This window comes from Drosophila eugracilis, unplaced genomic scaffold (assembly GCF_018153835.1).
Source record: "Drosophila eugracilis isolate 14026-0451.02 unplaced genomic scaffold, ASM1815383v1 contig_2154, whole genome shotgun sequence".
In the NCBI taxonomy this organism is placed as follows: Eukaryota; Metazoa; Arthropoda; class Insecta; order Diptera; family Drosophilidae; genus Drosophila; species Drosophila eugracilis.
The window spans coordinates 13,440,960-13,463,856 of record NW_024573038.1 but is presented as its reverse complement, the minus strand read 5'-3'; the positions used below and the strand labels follow the sequence as shown (position 1 = coordinate 13,463,856).

Sequence of the window (22,897 nt, the reverse complement as noted above, 5' to 3'; positions counted from 1 at the left end):
TATTACGATGATTTCATACAAAATTTAAGAAAAGTTTCGCAAGTTTACGATTTTAGCAGAAAGTTTAGTTTTGCACACAAAAAAAGATTTAAATTCAGTTTTTTAGGGTTATTTTTAATATTTCCCATCTACATTTTTTTCTTTTCCATGAAAGCAGTTTTGCCTTTCCACAAACTAAATATTGGCCAGACATTTATTTCTATTACATTTGTAGATTTTTTCTTTCTTCCGGCACTTCTTCAGCATTTCTTTAAAACTTACAAAATTCACTAGAATTTTCCTTTCTTCTAGCACTTAAATATTATTTTAATAAACTATTTCAAAAGTAGACTGCATTGAAATCCCTTTTAATAGGCACTCTGACGGTGAACGTGAACGTGCTGCTCCTGAGCTTAGCATCGCCCGATGAAAGTAGTTTGGTAAGTCCGCAAATAATAGTAAAAGTAATATGTGTATTTTCTAAGATATAAAAACTGAGTTGCTTTACAGAAATACGAGGTTGAATTTCTGTTGAACCAGCAATGGAACGATCCGCGACTGCAATATGGCAATAAGTCTCATTATGACTTCTTAAATGCTCTGCATCATCATGATAGCATCTGGACGCCGGATACGTATTTCATTATGCATGGCGATTTCAAGGATCCCATCATACCAATGCATTTCGCTTTAAGAATATTTCGGAACGGGACCATTACGTACGCAATGAGGTGTGTGTTCGTTTCAGTGTTGTTGCTCGATTTGAATATGAATGAATTTTTTACACAAAAAAAAAAAAAAAAAATGTAGAACTGGAGACGAGGCCGGGCTAAGCGGCTTTAATGGCGCCAGAAAATGCAAATTTTTCGCTCAAAGTTCATATTCATTAGGGAGAGCAAGATGACAGGCAGAGCGGCAATATTTTTTTATTCTCTTTGCTGCTATGTTTTTTTTTTTTGTCTCTGCTTTGCTCAATTTTCCATCGTTTTTTCTTACTTTTTTCTTTCTGGCTAGTGGAAAATTTTGAGGAAAGGGCCCACAAAATATGTAAGCTAGCCGGGCAAACACACGAGGCTGTAATGAAAAATAGCACAAGAAACGGAGAAGGTAGCGCAGAGAAATAGGTGAATATGACTAAAAAAATGCATAAAAAAAAAAAGAAGAAAAAGAGTAGCTAGGTATGTAAATATTTGGCCAGGTACAAAGTACATATATCCTGGCCAGCTGGAAAATTTCAGACTCCTATGCTGCGCGCTGAGAGAGGGGGGAAACAGAAGAAGAAGGCAAGGAACTTTTCACAATATGGCCAGCATTCGTTGGATGCTCATGTTTGTCTTCGTTTTCGCCCTCTTTTTTCCAACCCCTTTCCCAACTTGTCTACATTTTTAATTCAACAGAACTTTTCCAATTGACTGCATAGCGCAAAAGTGTCGTCCAGCAATTAAAATAAGTTGCAGTTGCCATTTACTTTTCCAGCTTTTTCTGGTCCAGCATTTCCCTTTTTTGCTGTTTGCATAGCCGACAAGGGGAAATGTTGGAAAAAAGTTGCTGGGAAAGCACGACAGCAGCGACACGGAGTGGAAAATTATGAATTGATGCTGGTGAACAAAGCGTGATATTAAGTGGCAAAGACAAGCATGAAACTGCTCGGGGAGAAAATTCAAGGAATTATAAGGTCACAAAATATTTTACGATAGATATGCATCGCCAGGAGTAGGGAAAATAGTTAAAAGCTGTAATAAAACGGGAATTTAGTATGTGTAAATATTTCTGTTTAGTTTTCATTTTAATCAAGAAATGTGATATGGTCAAGTGCCCAAAGGCTTTAAATTTGAAATCATAGGAAATAAACAAACTAATTTCTTTAATATTTAACAGCAAATCAGATACCTTTGGGCCCTTGTTAAGCTGTTTGTTTTGCATTTAAGTTTGTTGTTTGGTTATAAACATTTACACTGTAAGTTTAAAATATAAATTTAACCTATTGTTTGTGGCATTCTTTTTCCAGACGTCACCTGATCTTATCCTGCCAGGGAAGTCTTCATATATTTCCATTCGATGATCCAAAGTGTTCCTTCTCCATGGAGAGCAGTAAGTAGAAATATATTATTATTAGTGTGGTAGGACAAGTACTGATAAGGCCCACTGTATAACTTTTAGCATAAGATATATGTGTAAGTCCCATTGTAAGGTAACAACTTAGTTGTAAATATAATCCTGATATACTGTTTTCTCTTTCTATAAGGTAAGTCAGCCTTAAGAGATCGTTTTGTGTGTACATTCGTCTCGCTCACGGACATGCGAACAGAGGAACAACAAGTATTGAAAAGGGGTTTGAGGGCAGACTAAACAAAACAAAGCTGTAAAAATGTTTTAGTATTTTTATACTGTCGTTATTTATAAGGAAAGATTTATAAATTCGTTTAGCCTAGAACTAAGGATTTAATCTAAGATGTTAATTAATCACTTAACGTATAAAAAAACAAATTAATATTAGAAAATGTTTAAAATTCGACTAAATCAAGATTAAACTAAAGACAACTCAAATTAAATTTTCCAACATATTGAAAATCAAAACGAAAGATGTCAAAACCAAGTGCTGAGTGTTAAGTATTTTTTAAACAATACGATTGAAGAGCCTGTGAGCAGGATTAATGTATAAATAATGCGACAATTGCAAAGTGTTGAAAGGGAACCTCAAGATGTTGATGCCTCTGATGATAAAAAGATGGGCAGGCGAGCGTGTTGACTGCCACTCAAGGGAAATCTTAGCCTCCATCTGCATTTGCCTGTGTGTGTTTTCTTCTATGTGTTTGTGTTTATGCAACAATGGATAAGGCAATGTGGCTAAAAGGGGCGTGGCACCAGCACAGGAAGGGGGGCTCTAAACGACAAAAGCTGACAAAGTGACTAACAAGGCTGACTGCCTGCCAAACACACACACACACACACAGATAAACCAACACACATAGTCAGCCTGGGCTGTTCTGGGCTTTTTGTCTTCACATTGTTTTCGAAAGTTGTTTCCGGTTCCCAACCCTAACAACACCCCTCCTCCCCCAGAAACCCCTCTTAGAAACATTGGCTAAGAACGTGAGCAACATCGTAAATTACTTTGAGAGGATGATGATGTCGGTGGTTCCTGCCGAGATTCACATCTATGAGTGGGAAAGAGCCATCGAAGTGTTGTGCCTTTTGGCTGCCTGTCACGGCTTGTTTGTCAAATATGATTTAATTTACTGACGGTGTGGGCCCTAACCCTGACAAATGGCTCAGACAATATGCATTTGCCTATTTACATTAATCTAATTAATTAATAAGATGATGATTATGATGTGGATGATGGAGATGAAGGGATTATGTAATCCTAAAGCTAAATATAAACATTCTCTATATCTTTGTACAGTTTCCTATGAGGAGGCCCAAATCAAATACGTCTGGAAAAACGATGAGGACACTCTGCGGAAAAGCCCTTCGCTGACCACACTAAATGCGTACTTGATCAAGAATCAAACAACGGCCTGCGATCAAAACAGCTGGAGAGGTAAGTCATTAGAATCTCCATTCTTCGACTTTCAATAGCCAATCACTTCATTTTGCTTATACTTTTTGTATTAGCCAAAAGAATTTACAACCGGAACATTTTTGCTCTTTTAGTAAACGTAGTTTATATGGTAAAATATGGTATTTAAAAAAAAAAAAACAACAACTTTTAGGTTCCGTATAAAAAACCAAAAACAAAAACAAGACCTTCTCAGTTTAGTACTCCATTCTTTGGCTTGGCTTTTTAAAAGTTAATAAATATTTTTTTTTAAAATTGATTTACTTTTGTAGAACTCAGAACTCGGCTAGATATGCTTTTGCAGCTTTTACATTTTAGCAAAGAATCTACAAAATATAAATCCAATGCCTATCTAATGGTCTACTCTTTGTCTACCTTCCCACTCCTCCTCTCTTATATATATTTATATATAAAAACAAAAACGCTACAAAAACAACCAACAAAACAAATCCCAAAAACCCAAAATAATGCCCCTAGGGAACTACAGCTGTCTTAGGGTCGATTTAATCTTTACCAGAGATCGTGCATTCTATTTCACCACCGTTTTTATACCCGGCATTATATTGGTGACGTCGTCCTTTATAACTTTCTGGCTAGAATGGAATGCCGTGCCAGCTAGATCGATGATAGGTAACAATACCAAAAAAACCATCAATTTAAAAATAAAAATAAACAAAAACCCAAAACCATAAACAATTTTTGCCCTCGCTCTCTCTCTCTCTCTCTCACACTAAAAACAAAACCAAAAAAAAAAAAAAAATACAAAACTTTTAATAAAAAAAATACGTAATTTTAAGTAATTAACCGAACCAAAAATCAATTTTGTACGCCATTGAGAATTGATTTTCTTTCCGCCTTTCGTAGCATTTGCCTTTTTCGATTGCCCTTCTGTAATGTAATTTGTACAATTTTATGATTTCTGATTGTCACTTTACCATTTCATTTCAATGCGGCCAACAGTAGTAGCATAAAAGAATAAAATACTTATCAAATACAGTGCCCACCCAAAAGTATGCCCACACTTTAAGGTTTGCTGCATGGATTCAAATCCTTGAATGAGAGCCACCAATCCCAACCAAAAATAAATCTCAAAGCCAAAGTCCTAAATTACCGAACCACAATTTTAGTTAGTTTTATTAAGTTTTCTTTTTCAGTTCTACCATCAGTGTAGAGTTTAGCCAAAATAAGCCAAAACCAGTTGCAGAAAAGGTATAGTCTAGTTTTAGGCTCTTGAAGAGAACTACCTTCTCGTAAAATCTTAGGCCTCTCTATCTATCTCTATTTCTATCTCTCTGTCTGTCTCTGTGTGTGTGTATGCGTGTGTTAACCTTTGGCCGAATTTGCATAATTCCGGCCTTGTTTCTTAAGGTAATTACAGTTGCCTACAGGTCGAGTTGACATTTACCCGTGATCGTGCGTATTATTTTACAACCGTTTTCATACCTGGCATTATATTGGTCACCTCGTCGTTTATCACATTTTGGCTGGAATGGAATGCAGTCCCAGCCCGGGTTATGATCGGTACGTAGAAAAAAAACAATAAAAAAAACCAAAAAAAAAAGAAACTTCCAAATTCTCAATGAAGCAACTAGAAAACTTAACCAAAATCGAAGTCTTCCAAAAAATCAATCAAGAAATGTAAAACAATCCAAAAATCACAACTTAGTCGTTAACGAAACGTAGCCGTCCAGTAAGTTTTTAGTCCAAATTTAAACGCAACCACGAGACAATTGGCCAAAAAATAAATATTCAAATCTAGAAGTGTTTTTTTGTTTTAGTTTAGAAAAAAAAAAAAGCTTAGGACCATTTTGAACTCATCTTCAAGTTTAGCTAGCCGCTCGATTTAAATGGATTCCTTTTTCGTTTCGATCCATTAGTTGGACTGATTTTACCAATGTTGATTTTGTCATTTTGTATTTTATACTTATACTTCCTGCACTCGTATTTGGTAAACGCCCAACTCCTTAATGCATTGCATGACTTCTTAAACTTAAACTAGGCAATTTTCTTAGCTTTATTTTCTTTGAGAAGCTTTGATGAAACCATATACGAAAAGTCAACTAAAGCATTCTACATCAACATCATGTTAAAATGGCTACTCTAAATCATGATTAATTAGTATAAAACAGATTACATTTATACGTATTTTCTATCAAAAAAACTTATAATAAAGAAAAGAATATTAAAAACAAGAAATATTAAGTTGATGTAAAGAAAAACTTATAAACAGAAAATGAACCACATAAATATTAACTAAAAATAAGAAATAATTTGAATTTCACTTCATCAGATAAAGAAATACAAAAGATAATGCCACATATATCTATTATAAATAGATCACTTAAATAAGAAGATCACCTAAGAAAGAAGAGATCTGATTTTTCTACAGCCCTCCAGTAAGCCAAGTTTATTTTTTTACTTTTTAAGGACAAGAAAAATCAGAAGTCTTTTGGCCATAAAACCTCTTACTATTATGTCGTAAAAAAGTAATGCCTAGCACTTAAATTTCCCAATAATAAAAACTGAATTAAAATTTGAAATTCAAGTCAAAGTCATCTACCAGTAATTGTCCTTACCTTTTTATGCCGAGTAGAGCAAGGATAATGCAATTACTATGCTTTATTTCTGGCCAAAAGTGAGAAAGGAACACCGAAATGAAAATAATGAGGGCAACGCAAAGGGAATGTCAGCCGGAACATCAGGATCCTACGTCGTTGGCAGCTGACTCCTGGACAGGAGACACAGACACACGGACACGGTATCCTGGTATTTTCCCAGGGTTTTGTGGCACATACCACATCCCTGCCATGAGGATGATGATGATGATGATGATGACATGGAACGGTGGCCACATCATACATGATGATTTATGCATAAGCCATATGGGCAACATGGACTAGTCAAATAGAACAGAAAGTGTGCTCTCTGTGCGTGTAATGCAAAAACTACAAAGTTTGGGGCAGGAAAGGAAAACTAGCAGATGGGGATTATAAAAAGCTTTGAGCTTGACTTGACTTTAAATTGCAGTGAAATTTATGCACTAAGAATAAGTCTTTTTAGTAACTGATCTGGAAATAGTTTTTTATAAACATTTAAATATATTTAAAAAGTGAGAAATGGAATCCACAGTGATAAGTCTAACCTTTGATTTACATTTGTTCTGGTCTTCTGATAGAGATTTCTTTTCCAACTTTCCTATATTTACACACACCAACGATTGATAAAACTTCACTGATTTAAATAATTTCTGCAATAATAATGCACTTGAAACAAACCCATGACAAAACGACGTCAAAGCGCACTCAAATATCATTGTAAAAATTGAAAAAAAAGGGGGGATGGCTAGGGAGAAAGGATAATTCCATTTGTGGATGTCATTGTCTGCCCCGAGCAAACACAATCAAACGACATTTCAATGACAAAAGGAAACTAAATAAATAAATAGTGAAAAAAGCGGGGAAATGGCTTCAAGGCAGCAGCGATGCCGTTTTGTTAGTCAAAGTGCTGACATTGCATGCATTTTACAGCAGCTCCTTCTTAGCGTGGCAGCAGCATCTTCTTGCCTCATTTGTGACCCGCTTGGCTCTTGAGCTTTTCCTTCAAGCATTTGCAGTTGAGTGCAGCGTCGAGATTTCCCTTTCCTCAGTATATTTTGGGTAAGCGAGTAATAGGGAGGTTACGAAAAACGCTGGCAAATTGAAAATCGATGTGGTTCGTGAAGGCAGCGAAGCGGATGCAGCCAGAGCTCCTTGTAGCATGCCAAGCCAGTTAGTTAGTTTCCCAGCTCTCAACTAGCTAGCGAATTGTTGACGCAACTAATTAGGCAACCAAGATTGATAATGTCGCATATTCAGAGCCAATTGCATTTTTATGTCGAGCGGTCACGAGCTGAATAATTAATATTAAATGCCAGCTTTTCCTCTTGATTAATTCGATTTGGCCTGAAACTGAAACTGAAACCAAAAGGGAAAAATTGATTAATCGTTTAAAGAAATTAGTAATTTTCATTACAATAATATATTAATGCTTTACTTTTTAACACATCACTGTGATTAATTAATAGTTAATGTATATTTGAATAATAGTTATGACTGAAAAGCTTTTAGATTGAAATTTACATTATTATTTTTACAAATATACTTATTACATTGATGTATGTAAATGTAATGTAATGTAAATTATGTATTAAATATGACTCAGAAATTGGGAAATTTTAGTGTTTTAACGAAATTAACTTACAATATTGTGAGTAAATATTAATAATAATTGTTACTAAATATTATATTTTATAATAAAATTTTAATATATATTTTATAATAAAAATTTAATATATATTTTATAAAAAATCTGCAAGTAAACGATAAATATTTAAATAATGAATTAATAAAATAAAAAATAAACAATAAATTATAAATTAAAAATAATACTTTTAATCAAATTTATAAATAAACAAACAAATTTCAACATTTAACAAAAATAAACAATTTAAAAAGCATTTAAAAACAATTTAAAAACCATTAAAAACCCAAATAGCACCACAAACACCATCAATTTTCTCATAGATTTCAGTGACACCACAACAACAACATGAAATAAAATAAACAAATCGAATGTTTAGAAATAAGGCTGCTCCTCGACTTGGTAGAATTGTTTACTTTTCTTTAGCTTTTGCACATTTTAAAAACCACAAAAAATAAAACCAAATAAAAACGAACACAATATGATAACTACCTCCGTTCTGCGAGCACCGGACGGTATAACTAAAAACTAAAAAACTTTTGTATATATATATGCCAAAAACTAATTAAACAACTCAACTAAGCGGCACAAACAAAAAAAAAAAGACATAAAGACATAAACATCCTTCCGTCCTTGACACTCTGTTTGCTACCCCAGCCCCAAAAGTATGCAATGCTTTTCTAATTACGTGTCAAACAGCTAATGCAAGTTTCTCTACAATTACCATCCCACAATCCTGACCGACAATCAACGTATTCGAAACAACTTGAAACAACTTTGAACAACTGCAAACTGGAAACTGGAAACTGGAAGGCGTGACAACAATGCTGAATTTCTTCACTACCTCGAACGGTTTCCGGAGCACTCTGCCGGTTGTTTCTAATTTGACGGCGATGAACGTATGGGACGGCGTCTGTATGTGCTTCATTTACGCCTCCCTCCTGGAGTTCGTCTGCGTCAATTATGTGGGCCGTAAGCGGCCCCTGCACAACGTCGTCTATCGTCCCGGCGAGAATCCCGTAACACAGGTAAATTAAATAATCATTTAATCCGATTCACACCCAGGCAGCCCCAATTTTCTCCCCAAAAAAAAACAAAAATAAAAACCTAATTTCGTATGCATTTTGAAAGCAATTAAATATGAATTTTACATAAGCGTGCAAAAGCCAACAACAACAAAATGTTATATAAAAAAAACAAAACAAAAAACAAAACAAAATGAAATAAAAAGAAAAACACACAGCGAACACTACAACCAACATTCGTACTCTATAAGTTATTCAAGTTATTTGTTCTTCCTTTGTTTAAGAAGCCAGCCACACCTGAGCCCAAGTCATGAAACAAAACCAAAAAAAAGTAAAACTCAGACAAAAACAATTCGATTACCGTTATTGTGTTGCGTCCCCCTCTTTCTCTCTGTCTCTCTCTCTCTCTCTATATATATCTCTCCTTTACTATATATATCTGCGTGTAAGCCAAACTTTTGATCACCTATCCGTGTGTACTGTCCAGTCTTTAGTTAATAGATACTGCCATTATCTTTGCATTATCAACAACAACAACAACAACAACAAAATGCTCGCTATAACAAACTCACTTTGTGTTGATCCCAAAAAAAACTTAGCATTTTGTCTAACAACTTTAAAAAACAAAACTAAATTTATGTGTCCTACGAATAATGAAAAGTTTTTAACTCGAAAATGTAACTTTTGATTTTTGATTTTTATCCACACATAAACCTAGTTTTTGATTTTGATTTTTGTCCTATATAAAGATACTGTCTATGTATGTGTATTAATTGTGCCGATGCTCAGTTGTATTTTTTGTTTTGCATTTATAATATTAACCCAATGAAGTGACATTTAACATTTAACCCCAGAAATGCCAAACTATCCCCTCTTCTTACGATAGAAATCTAAACAGTCGTCTTCTGTTATGTTTTTAATTATTTTCTAAATGTTGTATAATACAAACGTTCGTAAAGGAAAACAATGCGTTTTTATTCATCTCCAATTAGTTTGCAAATATTTTCTAACAAAAAAACCAAAACATAAAATGAATAAAAAAAAAGAAAATTGAAGCGTTTTACATGCCCGTAGGTAGGTATGTTTATTGTTCCCTAAAAACGAAAATGAAGCAACAAAAACTAAAATTGAATATTATACAAAATAAAAGTAAAAAAAATCATTATGCATTTTGTGTTTACGTAGGCACTTTTTGAATTACGAACAAAACATTTAATAATGCACGTTGAGCATTTTTGTTTGATGTGATTTACGAATTTGTAATCCTATTTATGGGAATTCATTTAAGTGGCATGTTAAGTAAACTAAAGAAACTTCTTTTAATAAATGCCACTTAAATTAATACCTTCCCTAGAACCATGCATCATAAAAATCCTTAATTTTTTTCAATATAATTCTCCTCTTAAGGGAGTGAAAAGACGTAAGCCTAGAAGCAACGAAAAACCAATCGAACATTGTTCCCAATTTTAGTGATATGCAAATATTCGAATAACCAACAGCCAAAATTTAATTTACTCTCAAAATTAGCAGCTAAGTGAGAACTGAACAGCAACAACAACAAATAATCATTAAAAAAAAAACAAAACAGAAAAAAAAAAACCAAAACTAAACCCAATCAAAATGACAACCAAACCAAACTTAAAGTGTGTTTTGAGTATGAACATTGTTTTGTGTACATTTTTGCAGCGTCTTCCAGCAGTACTAAGCAGGATCGGAGTAATTCTTGCAAGTCCTTTGGTAAGCTATCAACCACAACTCATGCACCAACCGCCCAACCCGCCCCAGCCCCCTAAGAAAACAGAGAACTTTAACAACAAAAACCATTTAGCAGCAAAAGAAAAACTTAACACACACACACATAAAATCCAACTCACAGACACTGTTACACCTTTCCACCCCCCCCTTAAGAGTCCCTTTTCTCCTTTCCCAAACTGCGAAAAGTAAACCTAAGAAAAAAATGGCATGCGAATTTCGCTTTTGATGAAATGCATTGAAAAAGTTTTGTTTCGATTTTGGTTTTTGTGTTTCCCAAAAAAAAAAAAATAGAAAACAAAAAACAAATTTGATTTTCGAGGCAAATGGAAAACCAACTTAAAAAATAAAAAATAAATATAATTCAAATTTAAATAATTACCTAGTAGATTCGCACTCGCTTTCAATGTATATAACTCCATATTAACTACAATGATTATTTTCATTATTTATTTATTTATGTTTTTTGCGTTCTTAATCCAACCATAAAAACAAACTCGTTATGTACTTAAACACCTGACAGCCAACACTGCGCATACTTGATATGCCTAGCCTAATTGTTTTTGAAGAAACTAATTTCCACACAACCAACAGCAGAAACGACAACTACAACCACAACATATACAAGCTCATGATGAAAAATAAATGCAAAAAAAAAGAGAATATATATATCGTATATATATATAGCAATAAAACACACTTTAAGGTCACTTACAATTGGGAAAAATGTTACGAGCGAAAAATTGTAACAAAAAAGCGAAAAAAAAAATTGATTACCAATTAATATGGAAAAAAATTCTTTCTCTTCTTACATATATGCAAAAAAAAAAAATGATATCGGAAATGCTATAAATCAATTCTGTTCTTTGCCCCTGATTTACATTATTTGGTTTTTAAAATTTTGGTAAATACAAAATTTTGCCTTGAAAAAATTTTTATAATTTAAGTTCTTTATTGATTTACTGACACGCCCTCTGCCACTAATAAAACAAATATATTTCTTTGGTTTACTGAAACTTAAAAAAAAGAAAAAAAAAAAAACAAAAACGAAATATGGTGCCGGAAATGTTGGCCAATATTATTTATGGTACTAACAAGTAGTAGCTGAAGCATTTTGTGTTTTTGGTTATTTTGTGTTGTCTGTGTTTTGTGCTTGAAAGCTTTTCGTTTAGGCGTTTAGTTTTAGTGCATTTTGTGTGCATCTGTATGTTTCTCAATAAATATATAAAAACACTAATGCAATCTATGACTGCGACACAAGAAACATGGGTTAATGGGGTATATATTTAGTATGTTAAAAAGTTGGAAGAAAAACTACCATTCAGAGCATACTTTTGGGCGATGCTTAAAAAAAGGTTTTAATACATTTTCCCACACTAAACATTTTGATTTTTAATACATTTGGGTTAGTTGCGGAAAATGAAATGAAAAGAAAATTTAAATATTTAAGAGTACAATTTTCTTAAACTTTCTGCAAAATCTACAAATCAAGTTTCCCTCCAAAAAAAAACAAGAACAGAAATAAAAAATTAATACAAAAACAAGTCTCCACTAATTTGTGGCCTTAACTTAACCAACTTAACTAACCACTCTTAACAACAACTGCTTGAGTCCAAGAAACCTCTCTTGTTAATGCCCATCAATTAACCCAATTACTTTTGTGGCCTTCGATTATCCTGACTAAAACCACCTGTGTGTCTCTCTCCGAAAATTGTCTTTCTCTTCCTCGCGTTCAAAACCAAAAAAAGATAAAATCACTAAAAAGAAACCAAAGCCCAGAACCAATCCAAAACAGAAAACAAAATAAAAAAAACATAGAAAACATAGAAAACAAAAACCAAACTATCCCCATTCAACCAACCTGCTCTGTAGGAAATAATCGAACGCGAATTTCATGCCGCTTTTGTCCTCCGAAAAGGCAAGCGCCGCCGCCACACCGGCCATGTCGATGATGGGCGGTGCCACACCCATGTCCGTTGGCACCCCAGCCCCATCCTCTTCGGTGGTCACACCAGGCACCCCAAGGACCACCGATCCGGAAGAGTTATTCGGTGGCGGTATGCGTTGGCAGGAGGCTCATGGCGGTATCATTGGTGCTGCTGTCCAGAATTTACGGGCACGCTCTATCAAAAGGAAGGCAGCCCGAAGTCCATCTACTTCCATATCACCACATCCTAGTGGTCAACCGACTGAGCATATATACGAAGAACCAAGTGTAACTACAACTGCGGTTACAAGTACCAAAGTGAAGTTCAAGGACGAGCTAAAGGAGGAGCAGGAGGAAGCAGAGACCACGGCCAAGCTACGCCGATCGGTGGCCACCAGTACACCAGCTTTGGTTGTAAGGATCGAGGCTGAGACCGATCAGGAAGCGGAAACAAAACCCGCTCAGGATATGAAAATGACAGAACGTCAGTTATCCTTGCCATTGAAACCACCGCGCCGGAAGGCTTCACGCTCCAATTCACCAGCCTCGGTTTATGGCGATGCCTTCGAAAATGTGGAAACTACAGTGAGTAAAGGACACACCAGAAATGCTCCCGAAACTAACCGAAAAAAAAATCCAAACATTCGTTCTTATTGTTGTTGTTGTTTGCACAACCGACTAATAACTAACCATAACAATTGTAAAAAAAAAAATATCAGAAAAAAAAACAGTCAAGGAGCCAAAGAAAAACGTCAGCAAGAAGAAAGTTTTGGCCAAAAGGCGAAATTCGAAGTTCGTCCCTGGCCGTGTGCTAACCTCACTAAACTTGATTGCCTGCGGTTATTTTGATTGCCATTTGCCATTTGCAAAAACACCCACAAAATGCACCCAAAAACACCCTCAAACACGCACACTGAAAGTTGGATTTCTCTTCTTTCTGTTTTTTTCTTTTCTTTGCCTCCCAAAACTTGCAATTGAACTTTAAATGAAAGACTAACAAGAGTAACTGCATTAGACATGAGGAATTGGTAGCCGAAAGGAAACGAAAGGTTAACCAATTAGGGCCAAAAGCCAAGCAAAGATGTCTGGCCAAATCGAATGCCAGCAATGAAGATGTTTTCTCAGCTAATTATCCTTGAACAAATGATTTTGTCATTAGGTCATAGAAGAAAGATACTTGGGATTTAATGGGTTAATGGGTTTCTGGTTCATAAACTGGTAACACATAATCTTTGGACAACTTTCAAATATCAGGAAAACTAAAAACCCAACTTAAACTCAACTCAAGATTCGCCACCAATTTCCAGCGCATAAATCACTAAACTTCCTCTCCAAAGTCCTCAAGTAAATCAAACTTATCGGAATGGAAGAAGAGGGGGACCGCCATCAAGATTGGAATGCAAAACGGCATAAACCAAATAAAACCAACTCAAGTGGGCGTGATGAAAGACCGTGGTACGAAATGGAAAACTCAAAAACTATTTTATGGGAATTTGTGAAACGCTGACAACGACTTCCGACATAACCAGAACACCAGAAAGGATACGGAAAACCATGAAGAAGTTACACCAGGCATAGCCTGAACTGACCCCGCCTGGACAGAGGGAAACGAAACGGAAAACCGTCAACAAGAAAGGTGGCTGGGAAAATGTTTTTCCACCATTAGCATGTAAATTAAAAATGGTGTACGCGTTTAAATTGGCGCCCGTGCAGGTGGACAGCGGGATGACTGGGCCGCAACAGGACAACATAATTATTCATGAGCGCCCCAAAGTGGAAAATGCCGTAATGAGCCCGAGAGCACCGGAAAAACCAACGACACGAGAGTGGAGCACAAACAAATGGCATGGTGAAGGATGCGGCCGAACAGGCAAAAGAAAACGAAAACGAAAACGAAAACCAAAATGAAAATGAAAATGAAAATAAAAACAGGAAAACGCGTCGTTACACATGCATCATAATAGCCGAGAAAATTTCTCGAAAGGATGCGCAAGGATTTCTTTTACTTTTCAGTGTGAAAAGTTCGAGCCTGGCCTGGCATTTTAAAGCAGCACTTTCCCCCTTCGGGAAAGCCTTAAGCAAATACGAAAAGTTGAAAAAGCCGAACAAAATTCACCAGGGAAGATACTTTCACTCGTCCAATGCTAATTGCACTGGGCATATAAATCTTCGCCCTGTCATACATTTTTCAAGTGCTTCTCAGAGTATTGTGTTAATAAAATTAAATTGCCAAATAAGCATCTTGGGGAGGACTTCAGGAGATGTTTATGAGAGCTGTTATTGGCTGAGAAATCAAAGAATATTTTACCCTAAATGCTTTTAGCTAATAAGTAAGATCATCAATTTCTTGTTTCCACTCTCTCTGAAAATATTTATATTGTATATAAACTAGAGAATATTATTCTAGTAATATTAACTTTTTGTTTCTAAAGATCTAAAACCCGAAATGATCATTAAGAATGCCTTGTTGATTTTGAGGAAACTTAACTGGAGGCAAAGTTCTGGCACAGCCAGCGTGTTTAATTTTGGTCAGCCACGTTATCCGGCTCTCTGGCTGCTTAAACACACCCGCATAATACATCTTACCTAAGTAACTGTTTCCTCCCAATCCCAGCCTGTTTTTCCATTTTCCCCATTTTCCTGGCTTTGCCATTTTCGCCAACCACCTTTGGCTGCATTTGTGCACTCGGCAAATGGCCGCCAGCTGCTGGCAAACAAAGACAACTCAGATGCCAGACCCAAAAAGGCTCCCCCCCCCATCTCTACCTTAGCCCCTACCCTTGATTTTTCGCACCCCACCCCTTTCGTTTCGTTGGCGTTTTCAGCTGCAACTTGGCTAGTACGTGCCACTGTAGCTGCAATAAATTGTAGCATACTTACCAGCGGACGCAGTTAATTTCTTAGCCTGCCACCTACGACCCATTGGACTATTTATATACCGCTCACAAATTTTTGATGTTAATTAAGCCAGCTATTACCCTGAAACAGTGCAAGTAAACAGCCAGCTGTTATGCAATTTAGTAGGTTAAATTAATTATGAGTCCAACCTTGTATTGTAAGATATAAATATTACACAACTTTAGTTCATTTTGTTCAATGTGTGTGTGTGCTTAAAGCCTGTAAATAGTATACCAGTTAAGAAGCTATGAGCTTTGTAGTATTTTTCAAACCAACACCTCTGCCTAGTACTAACCAATACAGAGCACGCTTTAACCCACACAATGAAATGCACAAAACTCAACAGAACTATTAACCCAACTTACCTATGTATGTGTTCATTGAAAATCATTCAAATTAAACGTTAAATTTGTAATCATAAACAATAAAACAGGCATTCCACATCACACTGAAACTACAGTAAACAAACATTACAGTAAACATTATAAAACAGAAACTTTAAAATTTCTTTAAACCCCCAAACAGTGATTTGTTTCTCTTTAAAATTTCATTTCTCATCACATTAGTGCCAATTTTAATTTCCAATCACTTAAAAATGAAAACACAGCAAAATTCTCATGCCATTCTCATACAAAATTCTATACAAAACTGCTAAAGCTTAAACAAAAATAACAAAAACAAATACAAAAACTCTGAACGTGCAACAAAAAAACAAACAAAAAACTTAGTAAAAAATAATTTAAAAAAAAAAATTCAATTAAATTGCGCTGTGGTTATAAATAGCAAGCCATGTACTAAAATCGAATTTGATCTTTTTTGCTTTTTCAACTGCTGCCCCACTGACTTAAAAACAATCAAATAACTAATAACATTTAAAGCCCGTAAGTATGCAATATTAACAATATTAATTATTTCTCTTTAAATCAATTTCCGTAGTTAAATTTGTAAAAGCATTTGAAGCGCTTTTTGTAATAAATTCCGTAGTGTTTAAATTTACATTTTTCTTGTTCTATAAACTGTTAATAAAACAACAACAACTACTTTTTTTCTACCTTTTTTCATATATTTTTAAACATATTTATACGCTTTTTGCTGGGTTTTTGCAAAAACGATATAATGCAAACAACCAAAAACTGCAACTGCCAAAAACCAAACTTTTACGTTCCTTTTTTCGTATGCGTATGTGTGTGTATATGTATGTACTCGTATGTATGTGTAAATAACTCCTTTTTCACAAATTGTATTTGACTTGTAAAATTGCCAACAACCACCAACCAACATCATGGCCAAAATGAAAATTAACATATAAGTTTTTTAAATTTACCGCCGTCTATCAGGGCGAGAAGCGACGAGACGCCGGTGCACCGAACGAAATTGTGGCATGCACCACCTGCGGCGGCAGCAACAGTCCGTGCACCCATTCAGCTAATAATGGATGTGCCACGGAGGTGAGAATGTCCTTTTGTCAAATTTTGTTTGAAAATAAGTTTCTCTAATGAAAAAATGATATTAGTTTAAGATTTAGTAAAGAAGAAACTTATTTTCTAACCACTTTTAGATAACTCTTAACCACTTCTTCTTTACCTTTCAGACCTGCTTCGTTCAAGTGCGTAAAAAAGAGCCACCCCATCCGATTCGCGTGGCCAAGACGATCGATGTCATCGCTAGAATTACATTTCCAACTGCTTATGCCATTTTTCTGATATTCTTCTTTGTACACTATAAAGGATTTTCGTAAAATTAAGCAAAAAAAAAACACTAAAAATAATGCATAAACATTAATAGATAAATTGAACACGCTAAATTTGCCGAAGCAAAGCCAGAAGAGCAGACTGAAAAGTCGGAGAGGAGGCGCATTATTCGTAAAGTAATTTGTAGAAGAAAATGAAGAAAATCGTTTGCTAAGTTCTAGGGCCTTGCAAAGTCATCTAATATTAATGTAACAAAGGGAAACACAAAGTACATCTAATTACTGATTAACGATTATTTCAAATGGCAAAAAAATAATGACAAAAACAAAACCAGTGATAAAAACGTCAAAAATGAACAAAAATTAGTTTAAACTGAGTTGTTAAAGGGGAATAAAAAAAAAAAAAGAAAAGCAAAAAATAAGTTGTTAATAATTAATATTTACGAAAGTTAAATTTATGCAAATGAGCAAACATACGAAAGAAACATTTTCGACTGCCTTTTTTAAAAATAGTAGAAAGAAAATAAAAAAACAGAAACAAAACAAAAAACAGAAACAAAAAACTTTAAATTAAATTTGCAAATTTTTGCATATGCTCGAAAATGCATTAGTTAATTATACCAAACAAAAGAAACACTGTCTAGCAATTGTAATATATAATATTTAAACAATTTATTAAGCAAAACAAATTAATGCTGAAAGTACCAAAAAACGAAAACCAGAACACGATCCAAGAAGATAAAAAGACCTAGCCTATAATTATAAAAAAAAGAACATTAAAAATATGAAACGCAAACCAAACAGCTTTAAGGCTTTACCTATCTGAGTAGTCGAAATGAAAATGATGCAAAATCTGTTTATATACACATATACATAGATGTTATATATATTTACAAAACAGCTCTAGTCAAATATTATGAAATTGAAACCCAGTTTTGATGAGTTCAATCGCCTCCGCATATGTCAAAGAGTAAACAAACAGGACAGACACACACACACACAAATTGTTAATCAATCACTGTATATAATATTTATTTAAATGTTTATTTCAATTCTGTTTATTTTATTTTCAATAAATGTTCGATTTATAAAGCAGAAACTGATTAATTATGGCATTACCAAGAAAAAAAATGAAACCGCCGCAAAGTAGACCACAGTAAATGCTTTCCTAAACCAAAAATCAGGTGAAATGAAAATATTTTTTGGTTTTATATTTTTCGTTTTACTCCATCAACGCCTTTTTAAGTAGCAGCAGGAATTGCCTAAAAAAAAACTTTTATTAAAATACATATCAAAGCTCATAGAAGAAACATAAATGAAAGCTAACTAAAAAAAAAAATATTTACAAAAAAAAATATGACAAGAAACTTTATAAAACTATAATATGCCAACCCAACTATAAACTCACAAAACCTAACAACCAAGTATTTTAGATAAAATGTATGTCGAGAAATGTTTCAGCAAAAACATTTGACAGATAAATAAAAATATATAAAAGAAAAACGAAAAACAAAACAAAAAAAACCAAAAAAGCACGAACTAATTCAAACAAATTAAAACCTAAACCAAATTTAAACCTTGTGATAAAAAGCAAACACACAACAAATGAAAACCAAAACCTTTGCATACGAAATTTTATTAAAAATTAATTGAGAGCAGGTTATTGAGGGCCACGATTAGCAATTGTTTAAACAATATTAACTAAATAAAACACAATACGCGTATACACCAAATGCTTTTTGCAAGTAAATCGAATTATGAATTTAGGAATTTGTAGATTTTTTGGGAAACTTTCTTTTCGCCATTTTGCAAGCTCTTCGTAATTATTTCTCATTTAAACAATATTTATATTTATATATTATATATAAATAAAATATAACTTTAAAAAAGAAAAAAACCCAAAGACAAGGACAATCTTTTTGCAATTTACAAAAACCGAAAAAAAGTTAATCTGATGAAAGGAAAGTCGAAAGCCGAAACATTCAGAATCCTTTTCTATAATTAGCTGCTTATAAAGAACACAAAAAATACAAACAAAAACTGAACTTCAAATTCATCGCGTCCAAATATAAATATTTTTTGTTGCCTAAAGGGTTAAGGGGAAATGTGAGTGGAAATTTGCTGAATATGTGGCCAATATAAGGAATGTACAAATAAAAGAAATACGTTAAAGATGGACCCTTAGAAACTATATATTCAATTTGGTTTTTAACCTACAAAAAACAAAAAGCTTAACCCATATAACTCTGTTAAATGTTAGTTAGCAATCGATTTGGGTGACGGTGCCTTCTTTGAGAGATTTAAAACTTATGGATTGCTTAGATGGTTTCAAGCGAAACAAAGTTTGATTTGTTATGATATGATAATGGATTTTATGTTCTTAACTCCTCACAAGCTAAACTGCTGATAAACCAAAGTAGAAGCTAAACCAAAGACCAGTAACATTATAAAAAAATCTAATAAAATCCAACTAGAACTAAAAACAAAGCCATAAAAGTTCACACATTAAAAAAAGAAAAGCATTAATGAATTTAGCAAAAAAAAAACAGAAAACTAAAAAGAGCAAGTCAAGAGATGCTTTAAGGAAAGTGCAGATTGCAAAACACTTTTTAAATTCTCAATACCCGAAGCTTTATAATTTGTAAATGCCATGAACCGAGTGTAAATAATAATAAAGCCACAGAGAGTTAGTAGTTAAATCATTTTATTGAATAACTTTAAACTAATTTATTTATAAATAATATTTGCTAAATCCATAACAGTCCAACTGAACTGTTTGCTAAAGATTTGTTAAAAATAAAAAATATATAAAAATTAAAAAAAAAAAAAGAATTAAATGGAAAAGTGAGAAGAGAGAAGAGCTAGCCATTGGGGGCAATTTCTGTTGTCCAATTTATTTCACATACGAGTAGATTTCTTAAAGATCAATTACGAAAATAAAAACAAAATGCTACCAAACGTAATAATTATAATAATAATAATAATAAAAAACTTTTTTATAATGCACAACCTTGAGCATAATAAAAAGCCCAATTTATTAACAATGCATTCCCGAAACGAACATCATGTAAATACACCAACTACATAAACCAACTCAAAAGTTAGTCATTAATGAGAGAAAAATATTTGAAAAAAAGAATCGATTAATTGGAAGAAAAAAGCAACAAACGAACGAAACCAGAAAACTAATAAACAAAGCAGCTTCGCATTAATAAAGATCGTCTCAATCAGAAAACGAAAAACAATTATTAAATAAATTTGAAATAACCTTTGGTTTTTAATGGGATGAGGGAGTTGGATGGGTAATTTAAACCTTTTAAGTTAATTAAAAAAGGTAAAAGTAAGTTTTTATGGAAATGAACTTGAGAACTTCCCAACTTAATAAATTCTAGAAAAATTATCAGAATTTTTATATCAATCTACGTCGAAAAAAAGCATCAAGCAACCTCTAAATTCGATCTACAATCATGTATTAATCAGCAATATTAGATCATTATCTCTTTCTCTTTATATAGTGGATATACCTCCAATAAAAACAACATATAAATAAGGAAAAAGGCGCGCTGAGTTTTCAGGTCAATGCACACCAGTCACAGACGCAGTTGCAAAGGCAGTTGCCGTTAAGACGGGACAACCCCTAAAATCGAGCACCACACATGAGAAACAACCTGCCCAAGGAATGACAACAGAATGTAATGGGGCTACATGGCTATTACACTGAGAAAAATACTGCTCATAGTTAACTTACTCCAATGACTTAGCATATGAAAACAAGAACGATTTCTTATAGTTTATAATTTATAATTTATTCACAAAAAATCTAGAATATTTAAGTTTTATATTTAATATACTTAAAATATTTCTCTGTGTGCCTGACTGTTGGCCAGATCTCACAGCCCGCCCTTGCCAGATAAACCTGCAAACAGGTTCGCCCAAAAGGTTCAAACTCGGAACCGGACAAGTGTTTTGACCCGCGCAACAGCTTCCTTCCGCCCAGCACGAATTGCAACTGTCTTTTGGCTCTAAGAATGTGTGTGGCTACACTGAGAATAATTATATAATATTAAAGATTTTTATATATTTTTAGGTTTATTATTTCAGTTCAAAGTCAAAGTAAGTTAAACTAGTTTTAAGGTCAGTACAACCCTTCTTTTTTGATCTAACAACTTACCTAACTTTTGATCTCATAACTAAAACAGATATTAGTTAACATAATAAAAAGGTTAACTGTACTTAATTCTTTATTTATTTTTCATTTATAACAGTTTTCATATTTAGTAAATATTATTTTTTGTGCATTCCATAAACTCGTATACAATATTTCTGAGTACGTGTCCGAGTTTAACTGGGATCGGGACTCGCTTCGCTGACTCCTGCACCTGCAGCAGCAGCCGGCGATGATGGCACGCGGTAAAGGTAAACCTGAAGGTAAGACACCGAGGAAGGGCCAAGTTCTACCTGGATGCAGTTGGCCGTTTGTCGTCTGCCGATTGCCACTTGTAATTATTTTATACCTCAGCGAGTGAGTGGCCCAAAAGGTAACAATCGCCCCTCTTTAAGACCCAATGCTAACGAAGTATTTTTGCTGGCGATGGCCGGTAAAATACGTTACAATTTTTTGGAGGGTGTGGAATGAATCGAACACATGTGAATTGATCTAAGGAAATATTTATGTCAGGGTCAGAACATATGTGTTAGTTAAGGCCTACAACGAGAGAACAATGAGGAGAAACCAGCTGATGCTGTCTTCTTAAATTATAAGATAGATCGATTTGGATATTGTAATACAGGTTGAAAGAAGAAAAGATCCATAAGGTTAGAACCAGTCAGAAATAGTATAAGGGAGCTACATTCACTTCACAAAAAACATATCACTTCCTTGTCTCTTTCATAAGGACACCCTCTATACAACATACACTTTGACCACCAACAGCTAACCCTGTATGCCTGACCTGCAATCTCTGCTGAACAATCAACAATAAAACTCAATCATTGCTTGAGCACTGAACTCCACTACAATGAACTTGGGCGCCATGCTGAACTCCCCTGTCATTAAGAAATTTCCATATACGAGTATGCGACACATGCAACTCAACCCCCTCCACCCCTTTTTTGGCGCCTCCATGCCCCCGCTGACACGTGGCGCCAGGCAATTGCATGCAGGAACATTGAATGGACAAAAAGGGACTTGCCAAATTAGGGATCTAAGGCGCATGGCGATGGGGGTGTGGTAATTAGTCGGCCCTAGAAAATCCAAATAAAATTTAATAACCACCAGCAAAGTTTCCCACACTAAGAAAAAGCCAGCAGCAATAGTAATAATAATAATCCCCCCCGGAGAGTTACTAGTGCCATTATAAGGATATTACGAGCATTATGTTTGTTTATTCCAAGCGCGGTGCCATACCGTGAAATCGCTGAACCGCATCGGGAAAGTTAGAGCCACCCCTAAGTAACCCCTAGTCACTATAAGCAGACTAAGTACAGCCTAACCCGCTCCAACTCCAAATCAATCATTTACATAATCGTTATTCACTTTTTTGGCCCAAAACGCGTCGAAATTTCACGCGCTTTTTCCTTGGAAATGGACAAGTTGCGTGTTTTTAATTGGTTTTTTTTTTCTTTCCCCCTGTACTTTCTAGGGGGTGGTATTTGGCCACTACATACATTGTTTAGTTTCCAAATGCAATGGCCTGAGCATTAGTAAGCAAAGCTGTAATGACTTGCAAGAAGGGTCAATTTGTCATATTACACAGATAAGTTGGCACCTGCCAGTAACTCTGCAAGAGGTAGTTCTACATTTCCTCCTCTAGTTTTCACAATGT

The 22,897-nt window shown here is 34.4% G+C and overlaps 1 protein-coding gene across 23 annotated transcripts in view; it reads left to right on the top strand.

The window, feature by feature from the left end:
• Nucleotides 1–20,860, top strand: part of LOC108118204 (glutamate-gated chloride channel) — a 53,967-nt gene extending 33,107 nt beyond the window's left edge. For 11 of the 23 annotated variants that reach the window (XM_041818181.1, XM_041818174.1, XM_041818177.1 and 8 more), the window contains 8 exons: nucleotides 355–419; nucleotides 490–710; nucleotides 1,988–2,070; nucleotides 3,386–3,523; nucleotides 4,019–4,171; nucleotides 8,594–8,808; nucleotides 10,492–10,542; nucleotides 12,476–13,344. In XM_041818181.1, coding sequence (XP_041674115.1) covers nucleotides 355–419; nucleotides 490–710; nucleotides 1,988–2,070; nucleotides 3,386–3,523; nucleotides 4,019–4,171; nucleotides 8,594–8,808; nucleotides 10,492–10,542; nucleotides 12,476–13,333 — 1,784 coding nt within the window. In that variant the 3' untranslated portion in view covers nucleotides 13,334–13,344. The other 12 variants (XM_041818190.1, XM_041818184.1, XM_041818188.1 and 9 more) reach the window with 8 other exon arrangements.
• The last annotated feature ends 2,037 nt before the right edge of the window (nucleotides 20,861–22,897 follow it).